Genomic DNA, 20,805 nt, shown 5'->3' on the forward strand with positions numbered 1-20,805 from the left:
TGTTAGTTGTAATGAGTTGGACGATCTGGTGGTTCTAGTGTTCTGTCTTAGTGTAAATTTGTTCGAGAGGTAGGGTGGGGCAAGATGATTGAGGGCTTTGTAAGTAAGGCATATGGTTTTCAAGTCAATTTTCTGTTGGATGGACAACCATTTGCAGGCAGTTCTGGTGGCGGAGATGTGTTCCCTTCTAGGAATATTGAGGGCGGCACGGAGTGCGTTATTTTGTAAAACTTGCAATTTATTGATTACTGTTTTGTTGGCACCTACATAGAGGCTATTACAGTAATCCAGTTTAGATTGAATGAGTGCTCTGGCTAGGATGAGACAGTTGCTAGGGGAGATCAGTGGTCTGCAGGCCCTGATTAGTTTACCGGTGTAGGCAGTGGCTGAGGCGGTCATGTTGATTTGTTTAGCTAGGTTGATGTTCGTGTCTAGGTAGAAACCGAGGGTTTTTACGCTCTTGGCAATGGGTATGGTGTTACCGTCAATAGTGAAGCTAGTGTAGCCGGGACAGAGTTTACTGATAGTGTTCGGTGAGCCGACAAGAAGCAATTCAGTCTTGTCATCATTCAGGCATAGGCCATGTGTGGCCATCCATGCCTGAATGATGGAAAAGACTTCATTGATCCATTTGGCGTCCTTGTTGTAGTTGCCTGATAGGGTGAGGAGTATCTGGGTGTCATCTGCGTAGTTAGTATAGGTGACACCCAGATTGTCCAGCTTGTCGAATAAGGGCTTGGTGAAAATATTGTAAAGGGTAGGTGAGACACAGGATCCTTGTGGGACACCGCAGGTGATGGGGATAAGGTCAGCCGCTGCTAGGGGGGAGAAGACCCGCATGGTTCTGTTGTCCAGGAAAGATTGGATCCATGTGACTGCAGAGTGGGAGAAGTGTGCTGCCAGAGACAAATGGTTGCACAGGATTTTATGGTCGACCAGGTCAAAGGCAGCGGAGAGGTCAAGGAGTAGAAGGATGGCAGCCTTGTTTTTGTCTTTGAGTTCGTCTATCTGGCATTTGAGATCAACAAGGGCCGTTTCTGTCCCGTGTTGTGGTCGAAAGCCAGATTGGCGAGTTCCTAGTAGGTGATTGGCCTCAAGGTAGTCCTGGATTTGTAAATAAGCCACTCTATCCAAGATTTTTAGTAGGAATGGGACGGTGGTAATGGGTCTGTAATTCGTGGGGATGTCAGGGTTGAGAGTAGTTTTTTTTAGTAGCGGTAGGACCCAGGACTGTTTCAGATTGCTGGGGACCATGTTGTTGGCGAAGGACAGGTTTATTAATTTGGTGATAAATGGGGAGAGGTCCCTAGCTGCATCTTTTATGATCTGTGCGGGGCAGCTGTCCCCCTTGCAATTCGATGGTTTAAGGGATGCTATAATTTTCTGAACCTCCAATATGGATACCTTTTTGAAGGTGAAGCCTGAACTAGTGGCAGTAGGTGGAGGGGGCGTGGGGAAGGAGGTGGGATCGAGAGTGAGTTGTTGTCGTTTGTTGTTGATTTTAGTTTGGAGCCCTGAGATTTTGTTAGCTAGGGCATTCTGGATCCCTGTGCACCAGGGTTTATCCTTAGTGCAAGAGTCAGTGGGGGTAATGGGGTTTTCTAGTTCCTTTAGTATGTTAAAGAGCTCCTTAGTACTGGAGCTTGCCTGGGAGATCCTAGTATTGAGAGATACTTTCTTGGCCCGTATAATCTCATTTTTGTAGAGGGAGGAGATGTTGGTGAGATTGGTTCTGTTATTTATAGAAGGCACTGATTTCCAGAGTGCTTCAAGTTTGTTTTTTTGTTGACGCAGGGTTTTCAGCTCCTTGGTGAACCATGTGTTCAGGTGCGCTTTGGGTATTCCTTTGCGCAGTTTCAGTGGGGCAATGATGTCAATGGCTTTGGCCATGGACTCATTGTAGGCGTTGACCAGTTGGTTCAAGTCCGTTGTGGCGGGTAGTGCGTTTAAAGTAGGGATCACCAGAGGTATTAGGGCTTCCGCTGTGATATTGCTCTTTTTCCTAGTAGGGCAGGCAGGTGCCATGATAGGCCTTTTATGTGCTGAGTTGCTGGTAAGAATGTCAAACGGGAGGAGGTGGTGGTCAGTCCAGATAAGTTGTGTGGGATCTTTCGTAGTAATGTTGCAGTTAAGGGTAGTTATCCAGTCAAGGATTCTGCCTTTCGAGTGGGTGGGTTTGGAGCAAAGTTGTTGGAGACCATGCTCCTCTAATGCCATGGCCAGGGCAGTGGCTGGGGTGTCTAGGGGGTCGTTAAACCCAAGGTTAAAGTCTCCGAGTATAATCAATTGTGCTGATGGTTTGGAGCTTTCAGCAACTAGTGAAGTGATGTCTTCCTCAAATGAGCCAGGAGGGCCCGGGGGTCGGTAAATTAAGTGCAGCGTAATAGTACTTTTAGGGGAGGTTTGAAATTTGACTGTAATGTGTTCACAGGATTTGAGTGGGGGAGCAGAGGATAGTCTGATGTCAAGCGTGGACTTAAAGATGATAGCTACGCCGCCACCTCGAGCGTTCGGTCTATCTGCTCTAAGGATGGTGTAGTTATCAGGTATGGCTAGGGTAAGAGATGGACCTGCAGCATCGTGCAGCCATGTTTCGGTTAACGCAAGGAAGTCCAGGTTGTTTGTTAGAATAATGTCAGCGACTTCTGAGGCATGGGCGACTAATGATATGACATTTAGGAGAGCTCCTTTAAGACTGGGATGGATAGTGTTGATGGGTGTTACAGTGTGAGGGTTGATCTTATTGTGTGATTTGGTAGGGCCTTTGCTAGGTTTGTGGTGGGTTCTGGCGCCAAGTCTAGAATTCCGATCGGAGGGGATGAGGGTAGTGTTACGGGAGTTGGTTGGGTTAGCTAATGTAGAGGTGTTGTAGTCAATGGTAGGGCAAGATGCTCTCGTGTTGATGGGGTTCTGCTTATAGACAGCTAGGTGTGTGTTAGCTGCGACATGCGGAACGTGTGCATGTCTATGGGTGGGAAGGGCGGACTTGGTGTCCGGGGGGAAGGCTGGTGTGGTGGGCAGGAATGGTGTAGGGCAGGTGATCGGGTGGTGTCTTGGGCAGGCGGGTCTGACTAAACCATTATTATAGGCTAGGTAACTGTTGCCAGTGCAGGGTATGTTACTTTGCATGACACAGAACGGGAACATGATCGCAGTCAGGCAGAGTAGCATGCTGGGGCTAAGGTAATGTACAGGGGAGTGGCGTGAAGGGGGCATAGGCGTTATAGGTAGGGCACAACACAATGCGAATGAGGTCTAGGCGACCATAGGGCACAACACAATGCGAGTGGGGTCTGGGCGACCATAGGGCACAACACAATGCAAGTGGGGTCTAGGCGACCATAGGGCACAACACAATGCGAATGAGGTCTAAGCGACCATAGGGCACAACACAATGTAAGTGGGGTCTGGGCGACCATAGGGCACAACACAATGCAAGTGGGGTCTAGGCGACCATAGGGCACAACACAATGCGAATGAGGTCTAAGCGACCATAGGGCACAACACAATGTAAGTGGGGTCTGGGCGACCATAGGGCACAACACAATGCAAGTGGGGTCTAGGCGACCATAGGGCACAACACAATGCGAATGAGGTCTAAGCGACCATAGGGCACAACACAATGCAAGTGGGGTCTAGGCGACCATAGGGCACAACACAATGCGAGTGGGGTCTGGGCGACCATAGGGCACAACACAGTTGCAGTGGTACGTTAGCGACCATAGGGCACGGCCAAATAGCAGTCATGAGGCATGGAGCACTAAGGGCTAAGGATGCCTGTACTATTAAAGAGGTGGCAGCAGTAATGCATAGAGGCGGCGGCGTTGGAAGCATGAGCGTATGTAGCAAACAGTTAAAGAAACCGAGTTCAAATGTTTATGGGTGCGTAGTAGCAGAGGGCATACCAGAAAGCACAATGGTATAGACTGAAGGTATTCCCACTACTCACAAAAGATTAAAGGTCCGTGGCCCCTGGCTCCTGATGCTCCCAACAGGCTCTCAACAGGCCTTTGTATGGCCGCCGGCGCATCCGCCTGCCGGCGGATGTAATGGGCGGGATAAGCGAGGCTTAGCCTCGATGTGGCGCCGCGATGTGTCCGGCATGCAGGGGTCAGGCAGGAAGTTGGACAAGGCCAGGCAGGCCTTCGTTGCAGCTTACCAGCTGTTATGGCGTTGCAGCGATGGGGAAAGGGCTCCTGCCCTCTTCCCTTGGATGGGGCGATGTAGTGAGGCCCAACAGGCTCTCAACAGGCCTTTGTATGGCCTTCGTAGGGCCGCCGGCGCATCCGCCTGCCGGCGGATGTAATGGGCGGGATAAGCGAGGCTTAGCCTCGATGTGGCGCCGCGATGCGCCCGGCATGCGGGGGTCAGGCAGGAAGTTGGACAAGGCCAGGCAGGCCTTCGTTGCAGCTTACCAGCTGTTATGGCGTTGCAGCGATGGGGAAAGGGCTCCTGCCCTCTTCCCTTGGATGGGGCGATGTGGATCCTAGGTTGGATCCTAGGAGAGCTCTGAGCTTTTATATTTCTAGGATGTCCAGGGTCAGAGTGGACAATCAACTCTTTGTGGGGTATACTGGTCACCGATTGGGCCAGGCTGTTACAAAACAGACCTTGTCCAGGTGGATTATCCTCCCCATTACTGAATGTTACCGTTTGGCAGGCAAGGACCCTACTGAAGGGTTGCAAGCTCATTCCACTATGGGCATGGCTACTTCCATTGTCCTGCAGCGGATTGTTCCTATTAGGAATATTTGTGATGCAGCCACATGAGCTTCTATCCACACCTTTGTTAAACATTACTCCCTGGATACAATCCATGGTCAAGATATGGCCTTTGGTAAGACGGTTCTTTATTCTGCCATCTGATTGGGTACTCTAAATTATTTTCCCTCCTCCATTTTATGGTACTGCTTTGGGAGTCTGTCAAAGATGTGGAATACGGTGGAGGACACAATCCATTTCAAGAACAAGTAATTTACCAACTTGTAACGTTCTTTCGATTGGATGTTCCTCCAACGTATTCCACATCGCCCTCCCAGCCTGCCCCGCTGGACAATTTCCTATGCGATTGCAGCTTACGTTTCTGCAAGGCTATGTGCAGTCAAGCAGGCATTGGATACGTGCATGTCACATGTTATGGAGGAAAAAACATAAACTGAGGCTACGTGCGCTGTGCGTCCTATGTATAACATCCGGTGACGTCGCCCTCGACGGAGGCCTTCGAGGTACATCGACCCGACAACATTGACACAGGAAGCCCTCTGCCGAAAAGGTTTCCGAAGTACACAGCTGTGGACATTACATATCAAAGATGTGGAATACGTTGGAGGAACATCCAATCGAAAGAACATTTCCAGTTGGTAAGTAACTTGTTCTTCTGTTGCATGCAAAGAATATACAATATGCACCTAGGTTGTCAAAGTCGGCAGCACATTGGGATTGGGTACACAAGGTATATGCTGAGATTCTGCATACCAGGTGCACACTGGACCTTTTATATTGGTAGCATACTCAGACTGTACCAAATTAAAACATCTCTGTAATTCTAATAAAATGTCACTTTAGAAAATCACAGTATGAGTGTGAGAGAATTGTGTACTAGCACAGTTGGAGTGCAAAACATATTGGGCACTTTACATTTGGGGGTATACTGTATTAGGAAACCTGTTATTTTGAACAGATTATAATGGAATTTCGCATAATGGAATACTGCACACAACACACTAAAACAGACTTTGACAAACAAATAGTACGATTGGAAATTCACAAGCCTACTGTCGTAATGCACACTGTGAACAATCGTTCGTTTTTCAAGCTGTAACCATTTTCTGGCTGTATTAATTGGAATTCTATGATGATGCCTACCTTGGAAAATACTGAAATTGTCAAATTGTAAGTTTGATATTGTCAAAATATGAATAAACTGGGGGACGCATTCAATATGGCTGTGTCAGTGCGAATCTGCTGTTCTTCCCCATGCTTTAAGCTATTGTTTGAGTTCCAGTTAAACTTGACACTGCATGTTCTTGGATTTTTGATAAAAAAGGAGACCTCCCCTCCCAACCGCCCTTTTTCTTCCCTTAGAGGAATGAGACATTAGGGGAAAAAGAAGCCCAGAATACCAGAGAACAACACATTAAACGGTGGGCACCAGGACTGTAGAAAAGAGACATTGATTGTTTGGCACTAGTGGCGATCCTCCGGCATGCATCTAGTGGGGTTATAGCTCCGCCTGTATTATCTTACCTGGATTTTGGATATAGTGCCCCCCCGAGTGAAGCAGTTTACTGGCTAAAATGACAAAGTATGTTTTTTTATACAGTTTACAGCAGGGCTTGTCAAACTACCTTAGTGGAACAGAGACTGATTGTGCTGAAGGAATATCTGGGCACTGATGCATCAAGTGAACCCATTTAGAAAGTACCCATTTTGATTACCACCGCCCTACTTATCTCCCCGTCTTTATGCAGGAATCTAGGCCAGTTCTCTAAATCTGAAGGCGGGAGGACAGAGCTGACAGTTGCAAAGCACTGGAATGGGGAGTTATGTGCCAACTGTACAAAGCACAAGGCAACGTGTAAGCCATGTGTCCTAAAAGGTGCACCTGTGAGCAGATCTATGGCAGATGCACTGTTTGCCTTTCTGGCATTACTACACATACACCAAAGATCTCTGTAGTTCTCCAGCATGGGGTCTGGCATGGATTCACATGCTCATGAATATTCCCCGTCGTCAGGCTGGGAATCCTCGGTAAAGAAAAAACCAGTATCAGTTTCGTTTCTGATCTGTCTTTCGTAGTAATAACCAATCACTGGTCTCTCCGTCATACTGACCACAGCCAATGACTGCCCTCTACCTAAGCACCGCCTCTGGCAGCCATCTTCAGATTTTTACCGCACGTTCATGTGTTGGGATCCTCGTGCTATTGCTCTCGAGCGTTAGTGCTATTTTTTCGCGTTTTTCACAAAAACTCGATTTCTTTCGGTCAAAAGAGCCTCAAGCTCCACCGATCCTACATCCGATCAACGGGGACCCGTGTCGGATTCGTCTGCGCCCCTCAAGGGTGAAGATTTCGTCGAGCTACACTTCGGAGGACTCCAGAAGCTTCTCAGGCCCGGTCTCGGAGATGGCCCAAGAGAAGGGAAGCTCGACGCCCGGAAAGCTGTTCAGGGTCTGCCCTGGATGCCAGCTGCAGAACGTCTTTAAGGAGGACGAACACTCTTTCTGCCTTTACTGCCTTCATGAGGACAAGACGCACGTGGAAAAGGACTGTGCGTTTTGCGGCAACATGTCGGAACGGACCATGAAGGACCGCCATCAACGTCTCGCCAACTGGCTGGAGGGTAAGAGCCCGTCTGGCGAGAAGAAGAAGAAACCCGAGCGGTCTTCTAAGACCTTTGAGGGCGCCCCGGCGACGGGGGCCCAACATAAGGCTAAGCACCGCGAGTCCGCTGGCACCGGGAGCGCCGAACGGTCGGGCTCTACGGGCGCCAGGCAGGGCGCACCCTCCCCGGCACCATCAACCACGAGCCAACGCTCTGGGTCGGGTAAGAGGAAGGCCGAGCACCCGGCGAAACTCCTGGAGAGGCCCCGGTCGAGCTCTAAGGCAGAGGAGGAGCGTGGCAGTGCCCCCTCCCTCAAGGATAAGGCGGTGAGCGCACCTAAGGTGGTGAAGGCCTTGATCCATCCGACCAAGCCCTCTATCGAAACGGTCGCGGCGGCCCTGGCTCAGCCTGTGGAGGCTGCGCCAGTGGTGGCGACCTCGGGGCCCAGAATCTCCCTGCCTCCTCGGAGGGAGTCTTCTTTTGTGCCCATCGATAGGACCCCCGTGAAACCCCCCGTGGGGAAGAAGAATGGGGGGCAGGGCGTCGTCGTAGATTCGGCCTCAACCTCAGAAGAGGAGCTGATCGAGGTCTTAAGCCACGGCCTAGGCGTGGAAGAAGGCCAGCCCGTCGGAATGGACCCCGACGCAGGTGACGACGACGACGACATCGTCGAGGATACCGACGGGGCCCCTGCTCGCCCGTCGGATTCCCCTCTGCCAGCGCCGCAAGACAACTCGGCGGCCATTTTGTTGGCCATACAGTCCTTATGCTCCGAGATAAGGACGAGACTACCATTACCGACGGAAGAACCTTTCCCGTCGGGGGACCCAGAACCGGGACCTTCTGGTGTTCCCCCTACCAAGAAAATAAGGATCCATCCACCACCTCCTTTTCAACCGTCGCGCCCCGTCCAGCCCTCTCCCCGTCCACCCGAGGGGATGATACGGGGACTGACTCGGCAGCGACGGGTACGGACGACGAGGCATACGACGAGGATATTCCGTCGTCGCCTCCCGCCAGGGCTTCTCCGCCCGACGAGATCGGATCTTTCCACTCCATGATCTCCAGGGCTTCCGAGCTTTTCCAACTCGGCCCTGAGGAGAAGAAAAAGGAAGGCTTCCTTTATCAGCGGCGCGAGGCCAAGAGGAAGACGGTCCTCGCAGTGCCTCTGTTGGACGACATTTGGGATGAGGGCCTTTCCCTCCTCAAGAACCCTTCCACGACGCCAGCTAGAAGAGACCGGTACGAGAAGAAGTGCCGGGTCCCGGACACGGCCCCCCTGTGCCTCCGGGCACAGCCTACCCCGGATTCCGTCGTCTCCGCGGCAGCCAGGAAGAAAGCGGGGGGGGGTGCGGCCTCCACATCGACTTCCCCGCCGGACGGCGAGGGAAAGAAATTGGATGCTATGGGACGTAGAGTCATCTCGTCGGCAGCGACGACGATTAAAGCGGCCAACGCCTTGGCTATCGTGGCTCGCTACGACAGGGAGCTCTGGTACAAGATAGCTCCCCTGCTGGATTTTCTGCCGGACGACAAGAGGGCGGAGGCCCTGGAGATCCTGCAGGAAGGTGAGGTGGCCTCTGACCACGCCATCACCGTGGCGACGGACATCGCCGACACTGGGTTCCACCAGCTGGGCAACGGCGTTTGCCTTCGACGTCGTGGATGGCTCAAAGCTACGGATTTCCGGCAGGACGTCCAGACCAGAGTCCTGGACATGCCCTTCGACGGGAACAACCTGTTTGGGAAGACAGTGGACGATTCCCTTCAGGCCATCAAGGCGGATACTGAGACGGCCCGGGCCCTCGGAGTTCTGCAGCAACGTCGGACGCCCTTTCGGAGCAGCGGAGGCAAGGGCGCCTCCAGAGGTTCCGGCGGCGGTTTCGCTTCCTACCGTCAAGCGGCCCGCTCGTCGTCGCAAGAGGCCTACAGAGGACGAGGCAAGTCTAGCGGACCCCGCCGTCGTCGCCCAGGAGGTCAAGGCGGCAAGGCCGCGTCCAAGCAGGATTGAACCGGCTGTGGGGTCGGGCCCCCACCGGAGCACCCCGGTGGGAGGCCGGCTGGCGGGCTTCGTCAGCGTGTGGGAGTCCATCTCCACCGACCGTTGGGTTCTGGACGCCCTGGCCCGGGGCCACGCGCTCGAGTTTCAAAGAAGGTGCCCGCGTGTCCCCCCCGTGGCCAGGAAAGAACTTCACGTCCCTCAACTTCTCCTGGAGGTAAAGGCGATGCTCAGAAAGGGCGCCATCGAAATCGTCCCAAAGAGGCTTCGGGGCTCCGGAGTTTACTCGAGATACTTCCTCGTGAAGAAGAAGACGGGAGGATGGCGCCCCATCCTAGACCTCCGACGTCTGAACAAGTTCATCAAGGCGCAGAAGTTCCGGATGGTCACCCTCCAGCACGTCCTGGGCCAGCTGGAGGAAGGGGATTTCCTATCGTCGTTGGATTTGGAGGATGCCTACTTCCACATTCCCATCCTAAAGGGGCACCGAAAATTCCTCAGGTTTGTGGTCCAAGGGCGTCATTACCAGTTCAGAGCCCTCCCCTTCGGACTACGGTCGGCACCCAGGGTATTCACCAAGTGCCTCGCACCGGTGGCGGCGCAGCTGCGCCGCGAGGGGATCCACGTCTACTCCTACCTGGACGACTGGCTCATCCGCGCCAAGACGAGGGAACTCGCCGTGGTTCACACGGCAAGGACCGTCCAACTCCTCACGGACCTGGGATTCTTCGTGAACTACGCCAAATCCCACCTGGTGCCCGCGCAAGTCGCACTGTTTCTCGGAGCGAGGCTCGACACAGTGTCCCTTCTGGCCTCCCCGTCGGAGGAGAGGACCAGGACCATCTTGGGCAAGGTGCAACGGATGTTGGTGGCCGACGCGGCCAAAGTGAGGTCCATCAAGTCCCTCCTCGGGATGATGTCTTCCTGCATTTACCTCATTCCCATGTGCAGGCTCCGGATGCGCCCGTTGCAAGAATTCCTGGATGCGCGCTGGATCCAGACGACGGGCAGCTTCGAGGAAAGGATCAAGCTCGACGAGAACTTCCGACGAGCGATACGGTGGTGGGGCACCCGCGCGCATCTGACGGCGGGCATGGACTTCCAGACCCCAGCCCACCAGGAGACGGTGACTACGGATGCCTCCCTGGAAGGGTGGGGAGCGCACACCGAAAATCTGCACGCAAAGGGACTCTGGCTCCCGACGGAGAAGTCCCTGCATATCAACGTCCTGGAGCTCCGTGCAGTGTTTTGGGCTCTCGGGTCTTTCATTCCGTCCCTCAAGGGCAAGGTGGTGAGGATCTTCACCGACAACACCACCACCATGTTTTACATCAGGAAACAGGGCGGAACCAGGTCCCCAGCGCTGTCCAAGGAGGCGCAGGACCTGTGGCATTGGGCCGTCGCCCAAAGGATTTTTCTGGTGCCGTTTCATCTGGCAGGGATAAAAAACACCATCGCCGACTCACTCAGCAAGGAGCTGCGCTCGTGCCACGAGTGGGAACTACGGCAGGATCTGGTGGATCGTCTCTTCCGACGGTGGGGCACACCCCAGATCGACTTGTTCGCGACTGCGACGAACACCAAGTGCCGGAGGTTCGCCAGCAGGTTTCCCCAGACGAGGAGCATGGGCGATGCTTTCTCGTTCCCCTGGGAGGGCCTGTTCCTCTACGCGTTCCCTCCCTTGCCTCTGCTAATCCGGTTAGTCAACCTGCTCAAGAGGTCAAGGTGCAGGATGATCCTCGTCGCACCCTCGTGGCCGAGGCAGATATGGTTCCCGGACCTTCTGGACTTGTCAGCGTCCCCGCCGATCAAACTGTCGGCGGACGCGGATCTACTCTCCAGGGAAGGAGGCGCCGCTACGGACACAAATGGAAGAGGTTCTCTGTCTGGTGCCACGCACAGAAGATTAACCCTCTACGGATTACGGCTCCCCAAGTACTGCCGTACCTGCTGACGCTGGCCAAAGCTGGCCTGGCACACGCGTCCATCAAGATTCATCTTGCTGCGATCTCCCGATACACCAGAACCACGGGACGGACGTCCTTGTGGTCTCATCGCCTGGTGAAAGAGTTCATGAAGGGACTGTTCAGATCGTTCCCGCCGGTGAAGGCTCCGGCCCCGGCGTGGGAGCTCAACGTAGTGCTGACCAAGCTCATGGGACCTCCGTTCGAGCCTCTGCACTCGGCTCCGTTGACGTTTCTATCGTGGAAAACTGCTTTTCTTGTGGCCATCACCTCCGCACGACGAGTGGGAGAGATCCAGGCCCTTTCCTGCAAGGCCCCGTACTTGACTTTCCACGACACGAGGGTAGTGCTCAGGACGCACCCCTCCTTCATGCCCAAGGTACCGTCGGACTTCCATATCAACGAACCCTTGGTGTTGCCTGTATTCTTTCCGTCGCCTTCGTCGCCGGCTGAGAGGACTTTGCACTCGCTGGATGTAGCTAGAGCGCTGAAGTTCTACGTGGACCGCACGAAGTGTTTTCGGAAGACGTCACAACTCTTTGTGAACTTTGGACCTGTCAATCAGGGGAAGGCTCTCTCGAAGGCTTCCATTTCCAGATGGCTCTCCGGCTGTATCATGTACTGTCATCGGTTGGCAAACCGACCTCTGCCCGGCCGTCCGAGAGCCCATTCCACCAGAGCGATCGCAGCTACCACGGCGTTCCTTTCTGGTGTGCCCCTGCTGGACATATGCAGGGCTGCTACGTGGAGGTCGACGCACACCTTCACGAAGTTCTACTGCGTCGATCGGGATTCCAGGGAGGAGTCCAGGGTCGGCCAAGCAGTGCTGCGCAACCTGTTCGCCTGAGGTGAGCCTGGTGAGGAGGTAAGATGCTTAATGTTGAGTTTGATGCTATGCTTAATGTTGAGCCTTTGCCACCTCCCGTGGTTGTGCATGTGTATACTGCTATGTATTCTTTATTCATGAGCATGTGAATCCATGCCAGACCCCATGCTGGAGAAGGAACAAGTTACTTACCTGTAACTGTTGTTCTCCAGCATGGGTCTGGCATGGATTCACATGCGAACCCTCCCGCCTACCCCTCTGCGGCTCTTCACTTGGTCATACTGCCACTTCACGTGCTTCCAAATCTGAAGATGGCTGCCAGAGGCGGTGCTTAGGTAGAGGGCAGTCATTGGCTGTGGTCAGTATGACGCAGAGACCAGTGATTGGTTATTACTACGAAAGACAGATCAGAAACGAAACTGATACTGGTTTTTTCTTTACCGAGGATTCCCAGCCTGACGACGGGGAATATTCATGAGCATGTGAATCCATGCCAGACCCATGCTGGAGAACAACAGTTACAGGTAAGTAACTTGTTCCTTAGTGGCCAGTGATGGAAGCCCACAGTCCATGACCAGCAGGTACGATAATGGAAGTAGTCCTGCTGGCTTTGCGAAGAAATAAAGCAAGTCTTGAAACCTTTTCATTTGTCAAGGCTTGATTTGTGCCATATATTCACGTAAGAGTTCCATCTGAAATAAATTGGCATAGTCGATAAAAACAGGGTGTTTGAAGGTACTGATACACTTGGTCGCTTAGACTTAAAACTGATACTCACAGGCTGGATTCCCCAGGAGAACTGCATTTCATTTTAGGGATATGCAGGATAAGTAGCCACAATAGGATTAGGCCAGTGACCAGAAGCGTAGGAAGTGGTGCTAACAAACATTTAAGGTGCTGTACTGAAGCTGGGGATGTATGCAGTGCTCAATTTGCCAGGGCTCAGCCCTGCCACTTATTTCTTAGCCCTGGCACTTATTGTTTCAGCCTCAATTTGATTATGTGTTTAGGAAACGTTATTTTAACTGCCAGTCACATAACAAAAACCTATAGAATCTGGGCAAAATGTTAATAATCTGTTTGAAGACACATTTAAATATGTTTCGAGGGGATTGGGTCCTCCGACGTATTCCATATCTATGACATGTAATCACCACAGCTGTGCTGCTTCGGAAACTTTTTTCTGCGTCCTACGTCGATGACGTCGATGCGCCGTCGTCGAGGACCTCCTCCGACGTCATCCGATGTGATAAGTAGGACGCACAACGCCCGTAGCCTCAGTTCCGTTTTTTCCGCGAACGTGTTGCTTCGTGAATCTCGGTTAACGCCTCGACTCTTTGGAGTTCTGTTCTTCTCGGTTCTTCGAACCTGTTCGTTTTTGTGAAAATCCTTCGTGTGAAGATGTCTTCTACTTCGTCTTCGACCCCGCGTCCGGGTTTCAAGAAGTGCGGGGAGTGTGGGTCCAAGATGTCGGTGACGGACTCGCACGACGCCTGCCTCTGGTGCCTCGGGGAGGCCCACGACACGGATGACTGTATCGACTGCCAGTCGCTCACGTCCAAAGCCTTACGCGAACGTAAGAAGAAGTTGTCGGTAGGTCGGGTGTCCAAGCCCCGGAAGTCGAAGTCTGCGGGGCTTTCGACGGATGATTCGAGGGGTGACTCTCCGCGTCATCGTCGGAAGTCTCGTGGGTCTCCTTCTAGGAGTCGGTCTCGCCACTCCTCAGCCTCTTCGAGGCATTCTCGGAAGCGCCGACACCGGTCGTCTTCCAGGTCCTCTTCGGAGGACTCTGCCCGGCACGTCGCTTACCCCACCAGCCGTGCAACGCCGGAGGAATGGGCTTCCTTGGGGAAGAAAATGCTGGCGATTCTTGAGTCGCAGGGTACTAAAGCGTCCGCGCCCCCGAATGGGGTCGGTCGTGAGAGGTCGAGAGACACCGCTCGCAAGAGTGGTCGGCACGAGTCACGGGAGAGGTCCCGTTCGGACAAGGAGACTCGTTCTCGACGTACCCGTTCCAGGTCCCGGTCCTCGACGCGTTCGAGACCGTGTGCACCTGTGAGGTCTTCGAGGAAGACGTTGACGTCTGAGGCGTCGAGGGCATTGACAGGCTTTCTCGAGGCTCCGGCTCCGAGGAAGTCGTCGAAGCCGTTGACGCTCAGGTCGTCGAAGGACACGCTCAGGGCTCCGGCTTCGAGGGCTGTGTCGACGCCACCGATGCTTGCGGCGCTGCATCTGACGTCGATGCCGATTTCGTCGACGCCAATCCTCTCGGCGCCGATGCCTGTTCTTTCGGCGCCGATTCGCTCGACGCCATCAACGCCTTTCGTGTCGGAGGTACCCCGTGGCACGGGGGAACCCCCTAGGAAGGCTCTGGTTAAGAGCAAGCACTCTCGGGTGCCTTCTTTTCGCCACCCGGAATACATTTATGAGGCGGATGAGGATTCTGATGGCCTGGTTCCTAGTCCGGTTCCAGATGAAATTGTCTCGGGCCATAGTCAGTTTGACGATTTGAGGCAGTCACTGCATGATGCCAGTGGACTGGACACCTCTCCGGAGGTGGAGTTTTGTAGGCCTGAGCCTGGCTCTCATGCCGATTCCTCGTACCGGCGCCTTATGGCTAGGGTTTCTGAGTACTTGGGATGGTCTGCTCCCCCAGGGGAGTTTGTGCAGGATGATCTAACGGACATCCTTGATGTTGGTCCCCCAACTGACCCGGTACTGCCGTTCCATATGGCTTTACAGAGAAGGGTGGCGGCGGCTTGGACTGCTCCGGAGAGTCTCCCGGCGGTGGGCAGATCCTTGTCGCGAAAATACCGTCCAGCCAGTAGCGACACCTGCTACTTGACCAGGCACCCCACTCCGGAGAGTTTGGTGGTGCAGGCGGCCACGGCCCCGGCAAAGCAGGCGTCGTACCCTACCATCCCTCCTGATAGGGACGACAATCGTTTTGATGGCTGGGCGAAGAAAGTGTTTTCTTCTGGTGGTATGGCGCTTCAGGCGGCCAACTCCATTTGTGCCCTGTCTCGTTTCACACACACTCTGTGGAACTGTGTTGCGTTAGCGGCTGAACATATTCCCGAAGGGGACGAACGGGATGGTTTCCTTGCTATGATCCAGGATGGTAAGGATGCCATGTGTGAGTCTGTTCAGTCGGGTTTGGAGTTAGCTGAATGCGTCAGTAGGTCCATGGCGGCAAACACCGTGATACGCAGGTTTGCGTGGTTGCGGAAGTCGGGGTTTGCTCCTGATGTGCAGTCCCGGCTCCTCAACATGCCCTTTGACGGTGAACACCTTTTTGGCAGCAGGGCTGACGAGAGCCTTGAGAGGTTGCAGACCTCAAAAGCTGCAGCGAAGTCGTTGGGTGATGCAGTTCGCCAACCTCCGCCTTTTCGTCCTAGGGGACAGCAGTGGAGGGGTGGTTCCTTTCGCTATTACTCGTCCTTCAGTAAAGCGAGAGGAGCTGGCAGTCAAAGAGGCCAACGCAGGGGTACCAGAGGTGGATGATAGGGTACCCGTGGTGCCAAGGCCGCTCGGGCAGTTGCCTCTTTGCCCTCCGGTAATGCCGCAGCCGCTCCCACTCAGGCATGAGGCCATGTCCCATGGTTCGCCGGTTGGGGGAAGGCTGGCGCAGCATCTTGTAGAGTGGCAAGCCATTACTTCAGATGTGTGGGTTCTGGAGATCATAACCCACGGCTACTGTCTTCCCTTTCGGCACAGGCCTCGCGACAATCCACCGGGGAACCTCTCTTTGCAGAGTCCGGATCCGCTCCTTGCGCAGGAAATTCAAGCCCTGCTGGAGAAAGGCGCCATAGAATTGGTGCCTGTAGCGGAGAGGAACAAGGGATGCTATTCCCCTTATTTTTTGATTTGGAAGAAAGACGGGGGATTGAGACCCATCATGGACTTGCGCGGTTTGAACAAACTCCTCAGGAAGGACAAGTTCAAGATGGTTACTCTCTCTCAAGTCCTTCAGCTTCAGGACTGGTTGGTGTCACTCGACCTCAAGGATGCTTACTTCCATGTGCCGATCAATCCCAAGCACAAGAAGTACCTGAGGTTCGCGGTTGGCGACTCGCACTTTCAGTTTCGGGTCCTGCCGTTCGGATTGACCTCCGCCCCGAGGGTTTTCAAAAAGCTCAGGGTGGTGGTGGCAGCGCATCTCAGGCAAGGGGGGATTCACGTCTACCCCTACCTGGACGATTGGTTGATCAGGGGGAGCTCTCCCGAGCAAGTCCTGGATCATCTGTCCGTCACCTGCCACTCCCTTCACAGGCTGGGCTTCTCCCTCAATTTAAAGAAGTCCCATTTGACGCCAACACAGCGGCTCCAGTACATCGGAGCAGTGCTCGACACTTCCCTGGGGCAGTGTTTTCCTCCCCAGGTGAGGGCTCTTCACATTCAGCAGATGGTGCACAAGTTTCAGCATGCCCAGACGCTCCCAGCGTTCGAGTTCTTGAGGTTGCTCTGCCTCATGGCATCCTGCATTCTTCTGGTGCCAGAGGCTCGCCTGCGGATGAGATCTTTGCAGTGGGCACTCAAGACGCAATGGTCGCAGTCCTCCGGCAGGATGTCGGACCCGGTTCAGGTGCTGCCCTAGGTCGCCATGGACCTTCTGTGGTGGGCCGTCGAAGGCAACTTGATGAAGGGGGCTCCATTTTGGCTTCCCTGGCCGGAGGTGACGATCGTGACGGATACATCCCTCACGGGATGGGGAGCTCATGCCAACGGGCTGACAGTCAGCGGTCGTTGGTCTCCGTCGGAGTCCAGACTCCATATCAATCTGTTGGAGCTGAGGGCCGTCAGGCTAGCCCTGAAGGCTTTTCTGCCGACTGTGCGAGGACAGAGTGTCCTGATCCTGACAAAAAGGGGGGGGGGCAGGGTCACTTCCTCTGTGCAGGGAAGCGATGCAGCTCGAGTTCTGGGCCATCCAGCAGGAAGTGTCGATCTCGGCAGTTCATCTGGCCGGAGACAAAAACGTGACAGCGGACGCTCTGAGCAGGCAGAGCGCGATCTCTCACAAGTGGGAGTTGGCTCAGGAGATTCTCCTGGAGATCTTCGCACTTTGGGGGACCCCTCAAGTGGATCTCTTCGCCTCCAGTGTCAACCGGAAGTGCGAAAGGTTCTGCTCGCGGGAATTTCCTCCAAAAGGAGCCTTAGGAGACGCGTTTGTGGTGGAGTGGTCATTCCCGCTGCTGTATGCGTTTCCTCCAGTCCCCATCATCCCGCAAGTGCTGCGGAGGTTACGGAAGTTCGGTTCCCGGATGATCCTCATTGCTCCGGCGTGGGCTCGGAGGACGTGGTACCCAGACCTTCTCGACTTGTCCATCTGCCCTCCACGTCGTCTTCCCTACCGAGACGATCTGCTCTCACGGGAGGGGGGTCAGGTTCTCCATCCAGAGGTCAGATCCCTCAACCTTCACGCTTGGCTTCTGAAAGGTTGAGGTATAAGGATTGGGACCTCCCTGAAGACGTGATGGAGGTGGTGCTTTCGGCCCGAAGGCCAGCAACAAAGTCTCTGTACCGTTGCCGTAAGTTCTGTGACTGGTGCAGGGTTCAGAATGTGGATTCTTTTGCATGTGACATCCCCCTGGTTCTGTCCTTTTTACTTTCTTTGGCCCACAGGGGCTTGCAAGTGGGTACCATTAAAGGTTACCTGGCGGCTCTGTCCATCTTTAAGCGCACGTCTGAAGAGTGTTCTTACTTTAAAATCCCTTTAATTTCACAGTTTCTGAAAGGGCTCACTAATGTGTTCCCTCCGTCACCTTTCCTGGTGCCCGGTTGGGATTTAAACCTTGTTCTTAAATTTCTTATGGGTGCTCCGTTTGAGCCTTTACATTCTTGCCCTTTGAGGCTGTTAACTCTGAAAACTGTGTTTTTAGTTGCGGTTACTTCCGCTCGCAGAGTGAGTGAGTTACAGGCACTTTCAGTTAAGCCACCCTTCACTGTATTTCACAAGGACAGGGTTGTCCTTAGAGTTTGTCCTTCTTTTCTTCCGAAGGTAGTGACGGAATTTCATTTGGCCCAGAAGGTTGTTCTTCCGGCATTCTATCCTCCTCCGCATCCTGGTAAGGAAGAGGAGAGGCTCCATAGGCTTGATCCTAGGAGAGCTTTAAGCTTTTATGTTTCACGCATGTCCCGGGTCAGAGTGGATGATCAACTCTTTATTGGTTACGCTTGAAAGCGTTTGGGGCAAGCTGTGACGAAACAGACTTTGTCTCGCTGGATTGTTTTAGCCATCTCGGAGTGTTACCGCTTGGCGGGTAAGGACCCACCGGCTGGCTTGCGGGCCCATTCTACCAGGGGTATGGCTGCATCTACTGCCCTGCAGAGGGGTGTTCCTATTCGCAACATCTGTGATGCAGCCACCTGGGCTTCAGTACATACATTTGTACGTCACTATTCCTCGATTCCATCCGAGGACAGGATCTGGCCTTTGGCAAGGCGGTCCTTTGCTCTGCTATTTGATTGGCTATTCTAAATTTTGATTCTAAATTCTTTCCCTCCTCCTTGCTCTGGTACTGCTTTGGGAGTCTGTCATAGATATGGAATACGTCGGAGGACCCAATCCCCTCGAAGAACAAGTTACTTTCTTACCTGGTAACGTTCTTTCGATGGGATGGTCCGACGACGTATTCCATATCGCTCCCGCCCTGCCTTCCCCGCTGCAGAATTTCTTTTGCGATTGCAGCTTACGTTCCACAAGGCTGTGTGTCTGACTGGCAGTTGACTAATGTCACACGTTCTGGGGGAAAAAACTACAACTGAGGCTACGGGCGTCGTGCGTCCTACTTATCACATCGGATGACGTCGGACGTCGGAGGAGGTCCTCGACGACGGCGCATTGACGTCATCGACGCAGGACGCAGACGCTGAAAAAAGTTTCCGAAGCAGCACAGCTGTGGTGATTACATGTCATAGATATGGAATACGTCGTCGGACCATCCCATCGAAAGAACGTTACCAGGTAAGAAAGTAACTTGTTCATCTCATGTCAATAGACAACGAGTATGCTATTTTATGTACATGTTTATTGGTCATTTGTAAATTAAGCATTTGCTGTAGTGAGTACATCCATAAACATTGCTGGTTTCTCACCCCCAGCCAAGCGTTCTCGTCAGGCCTAACGCTGCCTCACTCGGACTGGATAACTCCTGCCAGACCGAACACATACTCCTGATTCCTCAACCACCACACCTATCGCTAGGAAGCAGCTACCACAGAAATTCCGCACCAGCTGCACACATACCTGGTGCGCACACGCACCTTTGACCCTCTCTAATCTCTCCACTGACCCGAACCTCGGTTCCCAAGGGCGTTCAACCTACCAGCGCCTTCAGACCATACCAATGGTATATAAGGCGCTATATAAATGCAAAATAACAATAACAATAAACCACAACAAGCCGGTGGGTGTTGCAACTTTAACCCAATATATGGTGACCGCATGGGGAGCAGCCATGGATGGTGGCAACAGAGGGCAGGGAGCGGTCCATCTTGATGTGTCATGGGGATGTTAGAATTTGAGCCTCAGCATTTATTTTCTTTTTACATATTAAGCACTGAATGCATGTATTTTGCTTCTGAAATCAGAATATTATTCATGCTTTTTATTGTCCTTCCAAGGAATATCCTGTACCAAGAAAGCAAAGAGAACTTTCAAGATGAGTGCACCAAGCAGCTGATAGGCAACATTGTAATTACCCGCTACAACAATCGTACTTACCGTATCGATGACATAGACTGGAACAAGACCCCAAAAGACAAATTCACTATGGCAGACAACTCTGAGATCAGCTTTATTGAGTATTACAGGTATTGGTTACTAGATCTCAAACTTGCAACACACCAGTTTTTAAAGCTTGTACAAACCTCCAATTCATAAAACATGCCCTCTTTATTCTGCAGTAAGAATTATGGGATAACAGTGAAGGAACATGACCAGCCCCTACTAATTCATCGGCCCAATGAGAAGCGCGCGCCACCTGGGAAGGTGAGTGGAGGAGCTCTAAACACGTTTTTAGTTTTTGAAAAAGTTGGTTGAAAGGATTTTCCATAACAGTTTAAAGAAAATATTTGAAAGACCAACAGTGCAGCAGTCTGACTGCCAGGGTAGGATGGGATTTGGGTATTGCTTTTGTTCACTGTTAATTGTTTGTTAGAGAACCAAATACGTACATCTGTATACGTGAGTAAGTAAAGGTGTGCCTCTTTTCAGCAAGTCAATTAAAAGAATATGGGGAAATAGGTTTTTGCAGTGGTTTCACATGGCTTTCATCTACTACAAGAAACGTTCACAGAAACAGTGAAGGGCATCTAAATCAGGAGAGCACAAGTGCACCAGTTCTCCAGCATGGGGTCTGTCATGGATTCACATGCTCATGAATATTCCCCGTCAGGCTGGGAATCCTCGGTAAAGAAAAAAACAGTATCAGTTTCGTTTCTGATCTGTCTTTCGTAGTAATAACCAATCACTGGTCTCTGCGTCATACTGACCACAGCCAATGACTGCCCTCTACCTAAACACCGCCTCTGGCAGCCATCTTCAGATTTTTACCGCACGTTCATGTGTTGGGATCCTCGTGCTATTGCTCTCGAGCGTTAGTGGTATTTTTTCACGTTTTTTCTCAAAAACTTTGTTTTTTTCGGTCAAAAGAGCCTCAAGCTCCACCGACTCTCCATCCGATCAACGGG

At 52.8% G+C, this 20,805-nt stretch overlaps 1 protein-coding gene across 1 annotated transcript in view; it reads left to right on the plus strand.

Annotated features, from left to right (window-relative positions):
• PIWIL2 (piwi like RNA-mediated gene silencing 2) overlaps positions 1-20,805 on the plus strand; it is a 2,524,398-nt gene that overhangs the window by 1,169,432 nt on the left and 1,334,161 nt on the right. Inside the window, exons 11-12 of the mRNA XM_069617761.1 lie at positions 19,738-19,926; positions 20,020-20,104. Of these exons, the coding sequence (XP_069473862.1) occupies positions 19,738-19,926; positions 20,020-20,104 (274 nt within the window). The remainder of the gene's footprint in view (positions 1-19,737; positions 19,927-20,019; positions 20,105-20,805) is intronic.

This window comes from Ambystoma mexicanum, chromosome 10, assembly GCF_040938575.1.
Source record: "Ambystoma mexicanum isolate Mex_15411 chromosome 10, UKY_AmexF1_1, whole genome shotgun sequence".
NCBI lineage: Eukaryota > Metazoa > Chordata > Amphibia > Caudata > Ambystomatidae > Ambystoma > Ambystoma mexicanum.